Source organism: Pseudoliparis swirei, chromosome 17, assembly GCF_029220125.1.
Source record: "Pseudoliparis swirei isolate HS2019 ecotype Mariana Trench chromosome 17, NWPU_hadal_v1, whole genome shotgun sequence".
NCBI classification, from domain to species: domain Eukaryota; kingdom Metazoa; phylum Chordata; class Actinopteri; order Perciformes; family Liparidae; genus Pseudoliparis; species Pseudoliparis swirei.
In genome coordinates, this window is record NC_079404.1 from 12,666,408 (window position 1) to 12,679,628 (window position 13,221).

Here is a 13,221-nt window from a genome sequence, read left to right on the forward strand (position 1 = left end):
CATGACTTCCTACTTTGGAATTTCCACCTACTCGCTTTCACTTGGGCAATTGTTTATATTTGAAACTAAAAGGGTTTAAGAGAAATTGTTTCTTTGAAACCCCTTTTGCAACCGTCTTTTTCCCCACGTGGATAGAAAGTGAGAGCACCTTACCAACACCCTTTTGGGAATTTTGTTCTGGGTACACACCTCTTGCCTCCCTTTTGCTCATTCTCTTTGTGCTGTTCTCAAGTTCTGGTTACTCTGGTGAAGCGTTCGTCAAGAACAACAACAGGAATTTGAGGTGTAGGGTTGCTGCTTTTCATCAGTAATTCCCTGCTCTGTGCTCCAGTACTCTCAAAGGGCTTACTGCTCGGGGAAACCTTTTTTACTGTCTTTGTTGGTTCATGCTCTAATCAGCACACTTGTTCAGCATAAGGTACAGCCTTGGAAAGTTTTTTTATTGATCATTAAACTGTTTGCTAAGGTTGAATGAGTTCCTGCTTTTTTACAGCGTAAAAATTGTGTTCATCCCTTTTCTCCTCTGCTCTTATGCTTCTTTTTCTCTACTCTTGAAGGTTTGGCAGTTGCTATTCGTTAAATCTTGTGTAGCTAAATAAGGTATCACTTCTTTATCTTAAATTTCTATGGTTCTTGAATGTGTCAAACTCAAGTCTATTCTGCTCAAAGAATGAATTTGGCAGTTATTTAATTATGGTATTGTTTGACTTTGATTGAGCAATTTTTAGCATGTTCTTGATTGTTCCTAAAACATCACGATACTCTGTCAGGTACTGATGGCTTTGCATTGAACTAAGGCGGGAAAGTATAAAGGCAAATTGTCTGTACTACAATCTATAGGATTATAATGGTCCCTCCAATTAGCCTTTTAACGTCTATGGTTCATCATTTTAGCTTGAGTCTCACTTTGCATAAAGCGTGGTCTTCTGCCCAAGTCAGTCTGCCAGAGCTTGACTAGGAGTGTAAGGAGTTGTACTTTCTGCATGTAATGCTGACAGAGCATCTATGTAGTGCAGATTAGTTGATCAATGCCGACTTGTGAGCTTGAGAGTACTAGTGTGCAGAATGTCCTGCGATATATACTTTCAGTGTTCTCTGCACATTCATATCGTCTTGCTGTGGCGAATTATCTTTAGCAACATGATCTGTTCATGATGCTACAAGCTCTAGCTCTATACTGCAACGATCTTCAGTCGACGCCTCTGCAGTTACTTACTTCAAGCTTGAGCATTGTGTCTGCATTCCATGATTCAGTGAACACGACTTCATTGTCTTTACATAGTCAACTGACTCGATATGTGTTGATTGTGCGCTTGCTTCATTACCTCGTGTCTTTAGAATCAATAGCCTTTGACATGTTTGACAGAGCGTATCGTGTGACACTATGTCAGAATTCTGCTTAGTGCATTTGCATGACTCATTGACTTGATTCTAGTTTGACAAGTGGCATGAATGATGTGTCGTACCAGCATGGCACGTATGGATGGTGTGATCAGGCTTTCACAGTGCAGTGATCTAGTTCACTACGGGATACACAACTGTTGATAAAGAGCTCTAGTCAAGTGCTGCTCAGCGATACTCATCTGTCCTGAGTAATTCTCAAATGCTCACTCCTTTACCTCTACTCCCATTTCCTCTATTACTGCTGTCATTTACTCGTACTGTCGCGATACACTAGATCTCTGACTTACAATCTTCATAGAGAGATATGCAAAAGATGGCTGTAGTACGACTACTGGGCATCGTACAGTCTGTTTTGACTGAGATGGCTTAAGCTGGATGGATGAGTAATCTGTTCAACTACTGCAGCACATTTATTGCATGCACTAATGATAATTTGACGTTAGCTGTCTTTATGTTTCCTCTTGCTCTCGATCTCACTGATCTGTCCAATTGATCTGATTTCCATGAACGTGATCATCAAGCTTTGAGACAAATGCTGCAAGAGTTATCTGTAATCTGTCACATTCTTCAGTTGGTTATCATTAACATGCATTATGTTGACGTAGAGAGTGGAAGTTATAAAGACTGCTTGGGACACATGTGACTAAGCATGCACTTTGAGTTACAACAGCAGAAGTGTTATGCTGTGACAGTAGAGCATGTGCTTTAAATTATTGAGGCTTGTCTTGAGTTCTATCAAGTGTGAAGCTTGATGCATGATTGCTTGAGAATAATTGCTATTAGGATTTGACCATTCAGTCATGTTACGATGTATGTGTATATTGTTACATAACTGCTTAAGGAGTAATGATCTGATTAGGTGTTAATATGTCATGGTTAGGAGTAATGTATGATCTGATAAATAAATGATCAGTCATCCAGTTTCACTAGATTGCGATTGCTAATTTCAATATTGTCTTATTGCAAGTGATCAGTTTCACTGTAATGACTGATGCGCTATTAGACATCTAAGAAATGACGTCTCTATGAAGTGTATACGCTTGATTGATCATGATGATTGACTCTTTCGTAGCAGTCTTGACAGTTTTATTATACTTTGTGAGCTTTATCATGAACTTAGTACATGCTGATATGTTACGTTGATATTAGTACTTTGAAATGACAGTCACTGTCATTGGAGTAGCTTTACATCTTGAATGCTTTATTATGGTAAAATCAACCTTGACATGTCTTATCTGCTAAATCTTGATCAGTGATTACATTGAACTCATGCTCAGGATCATTGCACATAATGCTAGTCAACATGACGTAACGTCAATACGATCATTCTGCCTCATTCTCACATGTGCCTACATTGAGTGCTTGTAGTCTCAGTCATTTCCTTATGTCATGTAGTGTGACGCTTCGTGTATATGCTAAAGTAACATATATCAAATGATCTTAGGATCAGCATCTCCGATTTCTGACCATGTAGTCACAACACTTCAGTTATCTGCATCTTTACTATTTAAGCTGTCTCTCGTCAGTACATCATGCCTATCTTGTTTCAGTACTATGCTCTATTCAGTGCTTAAATTGCCTTTGATAGAAGTGCATGTTACTGTCGATCCTGTGTGTTGCATATACTACCTGATTTACTGGACGATCATGTCTGTCAACATTGAGATTCTAATGCAATTGAAATGTTTACTATGTTTATCACTTTATCTTCTTCGTATTTAGTTGATACAGCTTTCACTTGTATGTAATGACAATCAGCTTTTGAAGTTAGTTGAGACCATTTCAAGAGATAGTTATGTGCATCATAAATTGACATGTGATGATACATATGAAACTTGAATGATATAATAAGATGCATGAATGAAATGTGCAATAGTTAAATAATACGTTTAAATAAAGTATCTATCGTCTAAGTCTGTCGCTAGGTTCTAAGTGTTAATGAATACAGTTGGGCCATAATGATAAGCTAATGTGAATAATAATTAGTGAGCAACAGTCAGCATTATACTTAAACATTGATGTATTTAGTTACTTATGAATAGTGAATGTATCAGCTTCTAGATAGCATTATGCATTGTCATTATTTACTTATAGAGTTCATAATTGTGAATTTAATATTGCAGCGATATTGCATTAGTAAATGTAATGTAAATGTTTAATAGATAAATTATCTGTAAACAGAAATTTGAGTATTACAAGTGATGAAATGAATTGTACAGAATTTTAATTCAGATACTGCTATTCATCAATCAGGTCAGTCATTGACTGCAAACTACTGACTCTATATAGAAGATGTGTAATGTTCTTCATATAGACTTCTATTATTAGCTATTGCATGCATTTTGCAAGACTTGCAAGTTTGCTTACTGTCATAATGTAGCTTAAGATTTACAATGTTAGTTCTCTAATAAACTTCGTCTTAATGATTTGTTTAAATGATGTGAGTTATTGCTATTAAAAGCTGTCAGTATTAGCTTAAATATCCTAGAGTCTGTTTCTCTATTTAGTTTAATTATCATCAACACTTTTAGTACAATTGAGCATTACTATGACTTAACCTAACTCTGAATTGCATTCAATGAAATCTGACATGTACTCTATACTAGTGATTTTACTTAAGTATCATATATCAAGTTGACTTCCAAGTGCATTTGTCAAAAGATTTGACAATTCTTGCTTACTAGTTATAGATAAAGCCATGCTCATTGAACTGTAATCATGCATAAACTGCAGTCAAAGTTGTACATGTCTTATTCTTAAATTCGTGGTATGAGCTGAATCAATCTGTCAATGTCAGATATCAATTCGAACTACAGTCAATATCTGGATATATGTCATTATACATATCTGATCTTTAAGTACTGAATTATCCAGTTCAGCTAATTAAGATAATGTATACTGTATAATGAACATTAGTTAAATGATACATTACATTAATACAATATAAGATTATTTAATATCATTGTATGTTGATTCATATAATGTACAACATATTCATAATAATTAAATAATGTCTGCAAATGTTTCATTAAACGTAATCATAACTCTAATCTTACCATGATTAATGTACTAGTAACAATTCTTATCACATATGTCAGCAGATATCAAGTATAGTTGTATTTTTAAATTTCTATAATTCATGACAATATAATTAGCTTGACCCATGTCTTACGTATTATCAACATCTATTTAACTGTACATTTCTAATTAAATCATTTTCATTTTAATTGACTATCATGCACATGTAAATTGTAACTATAATCACATGTACACATCATAACATTGATTTACTAAAGCTGAATTAGACTTGGCTTATTGATAGTATGATTGCTTACGACTTTTAAATGTATTGCTTCGATTGTAATCTATTGTCTGATCATATAAACTTTAGTTAAGTTTACTTATCTAATTATTTAAACTACGCTTGATAATTTAAATTCACAAGGGTTCCATTATTGACCTTCGAGTTACAGTAAACTTTAATGTAATTATTGATCGATCGTCTAAATGCAATCATGATTCTTAAGCCTTAAAATTGAACGTATAATTTACATTACAGTATAATTGCATCGAGTAATGGTAAATTGCCAGATATGCGTAAAGTAGGATAAGTCAGGTGTTAAATTAATTTCATTAAGACAAAGGTGTTATGTAGTTCAGCTTAAATGTTCTATTAAGTTGTTATATTACCTAATTGTTATGTTGTTTATCTTAATTATTTATTAATTATTCATAATATGTATTATTACTTTAGTATTATATTTAGCTTTATTTATGATCACTTGTATTTCTAACTTGCTTGAACCATGTTGATATGACATTATTTTATATGATTATTTATTATTATTCATGTTAATTTATTACAAAACTAGTAGAACCTTCTATATTACTGATCAATCGTTCCTAACAAGACCATATCGAGCACCGGTCATCGTGTTGATCGGTGCTCGGAAAGGGTTCTGCTGATGAGTGCTGTGTTTTGTGTTGGCTGATGTTTCTAGTCTGTAGTTAGAGCAATCTGACCAAGTGCTATATTTTGGATGACCAGGATGTGTTCTCCATTCTCCCCCTGGTCCACAACTTCAAGTAAGATTCCTCCTTCGGGCAACATCTGTTCCCCCTCGTCATCTTCCATACAAATGGACATACAGTACGGGTGCATCTGCCTGACTAGGTCCACCAGGCAAACTGAAATACCACCTTCAAGCTCCTGCTCGAAGGTGACTGGAAGCGGGAGGGCCAGACCTTCCCAGTGTAGCTGGTCAGAGCCAGGAGATGACTCAAGACTCGCTGGACTCAGAGTGAGAAAGCCATCTTCCTCTTCCTCCCCATCACTTCTCTGGAGAGAGTCTGCCAGTATCCTGGGGAGGCTCTGAGAGGATAACAAATATATAATATGATTCAGAAAAATGCCTGTAGCACAATTTAATATGTAGTGCTAATGTGTGAGAAAAGCTACCTTTCCAGTTGATATGGCTCTTGTGGTGCATAGTGTGTCCTTCTCTGGAGGGGAACGGGACAGACATACCCATCTCCTGAGCTGGAAAGTGAAAGAAAAAAGTTTAATGATTTCATTTGTAAAGTCAAACATAAATAAACAACTATTTCAAGAACAACAAAATTAGGGCTAGATATGTCAGACAGCTTGGCACTAACCGGAGAGTGTTCCCTGCCCCTCTGATCCGACAGCAGGTCGGAGTCGGGCAGTGTGTCAAATGGGGACAAGTTCTCATCATCCACATTGTCAAGGATCTCCGTCAGGGCAGTCAGAAGCGTCGCTTCGCTCTCCTCATATAGACTGCGAGTCTATTTTTTTAAAGAAACGTAAAATAGGTCAATGGGGAGTATAAACAAACTGGAATCTCATGCTACTGGAATAGTAATTTCAAACATGTGCCATTTGTCTTGCCTCTATTGTTGGCGTGTCCTCTAATAGAGAAAGAATAGAGCAGTTTTGAAGGGCCTCCAGAGTTTCTGCTGAGGTCAGTCCATCAGCCTAGAGGGGAAATAAAAAAGACTTTATTTGGTAAAAAGACAACTTACAAGAATGAAAACATGATTCAGGCTAAACATATCTGCAGGAAATCTGTGCACAAGTATGTAACACGTAACAGTATTAAGTTGAGACACAATTGCTATTAAAACAGGCAACAACCATTTGCCATCAACTGCAATACTTTCTGCTCTCTAACGGTGCTTTCTTTACTGCTTTCTAAAGGTGTGTAGCTGTGGGGTAATAAGGGGTCTGAGAGTGTAGTCTCTGTTCCATAAGGTAATTAGCTGAGGGGTATTTCCATTACAATCAGTTCTACTTTAACAAATAATGTAAATATTTTAGACAGTTGACTTCCTGTTTCAAAATAACCAAATGACTTAAACAGAAGTTGTTTTGGGAAAAACGTGGGCTCTTTGTAGACGTTGAACAGTGAAATAAGTCTACCTAGCTATTGGATTAGGTGGTTGATGCTGGGAGTCAGCCCGAACTTAAGTAAAGCACTTATGAGAGAGGGCATGTGTTTTTAGTTCCAGCTTGATGTCAAGCCAAACAAATGACTTAGAGACTTCTTATAATATGAAATATTCAAGAGCATTAGAGCAAGTATCAATCAGGCATGCGCGACTCCAGTGTACAGTAGCAATATACAATAACTTAAATATCTAAACAAATAACGTGTTCAAACGTGTTTTTTTAAAAAATAGCTGTAAATCCAATAGTTAGACAGGTAAACACAAACATAACATTAAATATACAGTTTCAAAGTGAAAGATTCCATGTGAATTACGTAGTGTATAACACCTCTTATATTTGTATTATATGAATGACTACAGTAAGTCGGGCACAGAGGTCCATCTTCATAAGCAACCCTAACTGATAAAGGGATGCACTTTGATCTAAAAACGCAGCGGTCTCTTACAGTGACCCACGTGTTGCCGTCTACGCATGCACACACAGCGCGCAGACATTTTTGATCCTCGCCTCACCCCGTCCATAGGGAGGCTACCTAGCCCACGTGTTGCTCTACAATAACACGCGCAGGGCCCTCGCCCTGTTCCTGCTCGACATTCAAAGAATTACCAAATTATACACAACATGTAAATGCCCATTTTACACTGCACTTTTGAAAACGTCACATCGTAATCAATAAACTCGATGGACGGGTGTGTGAAGAGGTTAAATAGAAGGTGCCTGCTGCGCATGTGTGAAGGAAGCCAACATGTGATTCACCAAGACTAAGCCACATGTGGATATACACAGGCTTTGAATGAAAACGTGGTGTGCTGCTGCAGTGATAAAGCCCAGGTGTGTTACTTTATTGATTGCAGTCACTGTCTTAACATAAACGCTTAATCATCATCATACAGTTGACACAATGCTGCAATGTGCTGGCATTGAGACCTTAAATAACACTAGAGCAGAACTAACGTAAGGAAACATCACGGTAACCACGTCAAAGCCAAAAAAAGGAAAGGAGTACGCATACAACCCATTGGGATGTACAGGCTCGTGACCCGCATAGTTTGTTCCCACGTGTGTTCGATCAGTTGGCAAACTACATTGATTACGTTTGATTACATTGATGAGCTTAAATGCGCACCATTGATAAGGATTATACTGCGGGTGCACATGCCAGGCCAACTACCAATACAAATAGACAACTGTCACGTCACATGTTGGAACCAATTTGAGTATTATAAGGGAGGAAACCTGTGTCGTTCACTCACGGGACAGTGAAGCTACACTGGCTCACCAGCTAGCGTGAACATTTAGCTCAAAGACAACAGCACATCTACAGTCACGCATTATGTATTATTCAATCAACATACCACAGAACACATTTCGAGCTGGAGCCATCTCAATACAATAAGTACTTTTAAAAAATAAGTTTTACTCTCGATACTAGGGTGTCATCCACGTGTCACTTTTCCAGGCGCAGTGTACACACACACACTACGCTCTGCGCCGCTTCTGAACAGGCACCAAAGTAGTCACCCTTTGGCGACATGAAAGGAAATAAAGTGTAGAACATATGCTGTACCTCGTCTAGTGTATCCATTGCGAAAAATTCCATGTTGCCGGCTGTTAACATATCCTCGCCTGCTCCCCACCGCGCCGCCATCTTGGTCCTACACGCCCTGCTGCCCCGACTCGTTTCGGAATGAGAAGTAATGAATCGCGCATCCGAGGAACAAGCACGCCGGCAGGAGACACGTGGTCCAACATTCCCGGCAAAATGACGCAAAGTGACCCGCCCGCCAGGGGTTACGCTTCATGCTCACGTCTTATTGTAGTTCTGTTTATTACATCGATACATTGGATACTTCCTCTGCTGCAAAACGAGGAGGACATAGATGCACGTCACACTAGTTTATAGATTATTTAACCTTTTTAAATAACTGAGCTAGTGATTACAGTGGCAGAAACAACAGGATATACACTAATTTACCAGTACATTCACTCATACAAGGAAGTTAGTGGCAGTGTGATAAATCAAAATGCTCAATATTTGATATTTCCAGCTTCACAAATGTGACACAACATGTTTTCTTTCGGTGTAGTTATATTTTAAGTTGAGTATGTTTGTGGTTTAGATTATTAGATGGACAAAATAAGACATTTGAAGACGTCTTCTTGGACTCTCGTGTCGGAGTATTTCACATCAGGCTAATATCCTTTTAGGTGGGGATTATATGCATTTAATATAGTTTGTAACACATAAGATTTTGCATGCTATTATCTAAAAAATCATCATGGGATTGCTTTTTTGTAAGAACAGCCAAATTGCCTGTTTGTCATGGCTACTAACTACTACTTCTTTCTAGAATGTTTACTATATTATTGTAAAGAAAAAAAGTCAGTTTACAATGCACGTGCTGTTTGAAACTCTGTTTAGTTTCTATCTTGTTTTAGGACACATTCTAGTTTGGAACTTAAATTATTGGAGAGAGTTTAGAGAAGTCATCTTTTAAGTTAATTGAAGGTTTCTTGTTATGTTACATCTGTTTGGCTCCCACAGTTTTACTCATTGCTGCTGCTTTCAATGTGGAAACAAGGAAGTAAAGAGGCTATTTAAGAATACTAATGTTGGTCATTGGATGAGAACAACCTAATCTGTGTGGGGACTTTTCTCCTTCAGACAAGATTTTCAAAAATGTTTGCACTATTTTTGAATTAAATCGTTTATTTAATTAAATTTATATTAATAAATAAATACATTTATTGTGGCTTTTGCGTTAAAAGTGTATGTATGCATGTACGCATGTATGTATGTGTGTGTGCGTGTGTGTGTGTATATATATATATATGTGTGTGTGTGTGTGTATGTATAGGTTAGATAAAAGTTCAAGCTCCTGTCCTAAAGTTACTTTATACCTTTTGCAGAAATAACACATTAATCTTCTTGATAATTAAAAGTTTAATTCAAAAGAAGTAAAAGTTGACTTATTTTTAGCACGTATCCTGTAATTGTCTGTTGCGGCTCTAGTGGGCACTGTTTAGCAACACTTATATGAGCTCTCTTTGCTACTCCATCTGTGTAAACACGTTTTAATTTTGAAAGTTGCTGACATTCCTATTTCTGATGCAAACTTTGCCCCAACAATGTATATGAAATTATCTGTTGTCAAGGCATCAGTAGACGGCTGCAAACAGATCCAGGAGGCCATCCCTTGATTTTTTAACAGAGACAAACATTACAATCTCAGCCGACTGCACTAATGGCTGAAGACTTTGAGATGCGGTGAACGCTCTGGGAAAAGCGAATAAGTAGACCTATTATTTTGTTGGAAATTGATATGCTCCTGTTTAGACCTAATAGTGCAAGACCGTAAAAGATGCATACAAAATTAACTCTACAGAACCGAATACCATCGTGAAAACATATATCGCTCACTGAGGACTATAACCAACCAGCACATTGAGAAGTTAAGTAGTTTTCCCTCAGAGCTGGGGAGCTGGTGGTCTTTTTGTTACTGTGTGTAATACATAAAGGGATAAAGAGTGAACAGGAGGACTGTGAAACACACAGGTGAGGATTAAATTGGGTCAAATACAAAAGTGTGGAGGATGTGTCCCTCATTAGGATCCATACTGAATGGCACAGAAAAACCATCGGGTATTCCCTCTGTCCCACAGGCAAAGACAAATTAAAGGTGAGTCCACACACCACACACACATACCTACACACACACACACACACACACACACACGCACACACACACACACACACACACACACGCACACACACTGCCACACGTCTTTCATTGTGGTACACTACTTGTTCTGTGTTGCTGAAGAATACATCTGCTATGTTTGTCATTTGTTTTCTAAAATCTTTTTACATTATTTAACAGCTTCCACACTGTCACAGATCTTTTCAATAAACTCATCCACATGTTATGCTTAATTAGAAAAAAAATACCCTTGTCTCCAAACAACAGACACACCAGGTAAGAGACCCTTTGCAGTTTTTTGTCAGTGAGATGTATTTTTTCTTTCATTGATCCAGGAATCCCTCAGGCCACTATTATAAGTCTCACTGAACAAGAACACAGATTTCTAATGAAGAAAAGGTCCATTTTAGTTATGTGCCATGGCATATACAACTTATTTAATATGATATATCATGTTCATTTAGTATTAGGTTTGCCAACAATTTAAGGGTTGTAGTTTCCTGTCCACATGTTGAATTACCCTTGAGCAAGCCACTGAACCCCAACTGAAGAGGGGTCAACCTTTACTTGAAGGGCAAAAAGGAGGTCGGCACACTGTTAGGTTCCAAATCAATAGTTTATTTCTCTATCTCTTTTGAGGGAACGTTTTGATCTTCATCAAATATTTGACACTGAACAAAAAATATGCTTTAGGTGGAATAACAAAGAAAGTTTTGCACATTTGTTCCTAAGTTAGCTTTGGCTCCACAGAGACAGTAGATCACTGTCTTTATTGTCATTGTGTTTGCCGTGATTTACATTTGACCTCGCCTCTATTTCAAGTGGCCAAAGTAATCAACATGTTTAGAATATTTAACACACTCGTAACTCATTCCCTTCCAGCAGTTAATTGCTGTTGTAGAGGAATTCACTTGTTCTTCCTCGGTGCCGGTTCCCCACGTGTCTGAGACACAACCGGGCCGACTGGTCTGCTTTTCATTACCAGTCACGGTCTAATGAATCCACCACTGCGCCACAGCTTTTCCTGCAGTAAACTAGAGGCTGTACACTGTACATCTGTGGGAGCTGAGAGACGTGTGAGCTTGTCTGTGTGTGTGAGAGAGAGACAGAGAGGAACAACACTGTGGCCCAACGCACTCCTTAACTGCTACCTACCGCTGCTCTGCCGTTGCCATGGATACAGGGCCCTCTCTCCTCTCTCTCGCTGGCTATGGAGGGATGGGGCTAGAGAGGAGAGAAGAGGCTCTGGCTGCTGCCTCTGCGTCATATTCATACCAGTGCAGCTAAGAGCTGCCCCCCTTACCTCCTCCTCCTCCTCCTCCTCTTCTTTCCTTCCTTCCTTCCCTCCCTCCTTCCTTCCTTCTCATCATCCAATTTGCACACTGCTAGACCCCCCCTCCATTTGTGGCTCCTATCTGCATCTCCTCATCACAGTTCTCTGTCTCTGTCTCTCTCTGTCTCACTCTCTCTCTTTTTCTCTCTCTCTCTCTCTCTCCCTCCCTCCCTCTTTCTCTCTGCTGGCGCAGCTTGGTTACTTCTGCGTGGCTGACCCAGGCAGACTTTTTCAAGCGAGTGTGGGCGCAGAAGAAAGAGAGGAAGACAAAGGTAAGCATTGAGATGGAGGACATTCTAGAGTGTTTATGAGAGAGAGAGTGTGAAGAGACAAAAAGCTGTGGAGTAGAGAAGGGGGGGAGGGGGGCAGAACAGCTGCAAGACAAAAGACTAAGAGGTGAGCATCAATGGCATGAACTCACCTGAGATAACAAGTATGCCACCAGTATACTGAAACATTGTGTTTGAATTATGGAGAAACAAGGTTTTCAGTGCATGTTAGCAAGTGTGTGTCTGCTGTCAGAGGACCACAGGAGTGCATTAGAGTGAGAGTAGATGTATGCCTCAGTCAGCGTGTCCGTGTGCAGGCACTTTGCTCTCTGGCACATACTGTTATGGAACTGCTGTGTGTTCCCACAGTGGAGAGAACGGAGGGGGAACTTCATTATTCTCAGAGCAGCCTTTTGAGCGATGTGTGGATGTGTTGACAGAAGGGGAATCTCTGTATCCGCAAGAGTCTCAGAGTGAGAGGAAGAGAGGAGAGAGAGACCGCCTGACAGTGCAGTTAGTGGTGAAGTGCTCAGCTTCAAAGCCTAATCGCTCCTGGAAACAGAAGCCATTTTCCAAATCACATTCACACACCCCTCCTCCTTTTCTCCTCTCTCTTCTTTTTTTCTTCTTCTCTGTTGCAGTGTTTTGGATGCCTCTCTCTACCTCTCACATCTGCCTTTATTCAGAGTTCACCATTTTACAGTGGCAGAATCCTCCATGAATGTCAAACCTGCAAATTGCGACCTAGAAGGCTCACAAAGGACCAAATGGTAACAGAATAGCAACGAGAGATGAGAGGACCCGGAGAGAGGCAGACTTTGTTGAAACCCCAAGCTAAAAGTGTGTGTGAAGTAAAAAGGAAAAGAGTGGGAGAAGATAAGTAAGGGGAAGCGAAGACGAGGCCCGCAGGGTTGTTCATCGTGTCTCGGTCCTGAGAACTGTGTCTGACATCGTGCATGACATTCAACTGTGATGCTTCCGCCAGCGTGCTGGTGTGTGGGGAATTCGTTTGTCAGCTTTCATTTCAGTGGAGACAGTTGCTCG

The 13,221-nt window shown here is 39.0% G+C and overlaps 1 protein-coding gene across 1 annotated transcript; it reads right to left on the minus strand.

Moving 5' to 3' along the window:
• Nucleotides 1-5,401: 5,401 nt before the first annotated feature.
• Nucleotides 5,402-8,546, minus strand: pprc1 (PPARG related coactivator 1). Its single transcript, XM_056436224.1, has 5 exons — nucleotides 8,442-8,546; nucleotides 6,314-6,400; nucleotides 6,061-6,210; nucleotides 5,864-5,944; nucleotides 5,402-5,776 (listed from the first exon to the last, which is right to left on the minus strand). The coding sequence occupies exons 1-5, from the start codon at nucleotides 8,520-8,522 to the stop codon at nucleotides 5,402-5,404; spliced, it is 774 nt and encodes a 257-aa protein (XP_056292199.1). The 5' UTR covers nucleotides 8,523-8,546.
• Between the last annotated feature and the right edge of the window lie 4,675 nt (nucleotides 8,547-13,221).

Coding starts and splice junctions, on each gene's coding strand:
- pprc1 (XM_056436224.1), bottom strand. CDS start 8,522: ATGGCGGCGCGGTGGGGAGCAGGCGAGGATATGTTAACAGCCGGCAAC. Junction 6,211..6,313: donor AGGACACGCCAACAATAGAG/GCAAGACAAATG, acceptor TTAAAAAAATAG/ACTCGCAGTCTATATGAGGA. Junction 5,945..6,060: donor GGGGCAGGGAACACTCTCCG/GTTAGTGCCAAG, acceptor TTCACTTTCCAG/CTCAGGAGATGGGTATGTCT.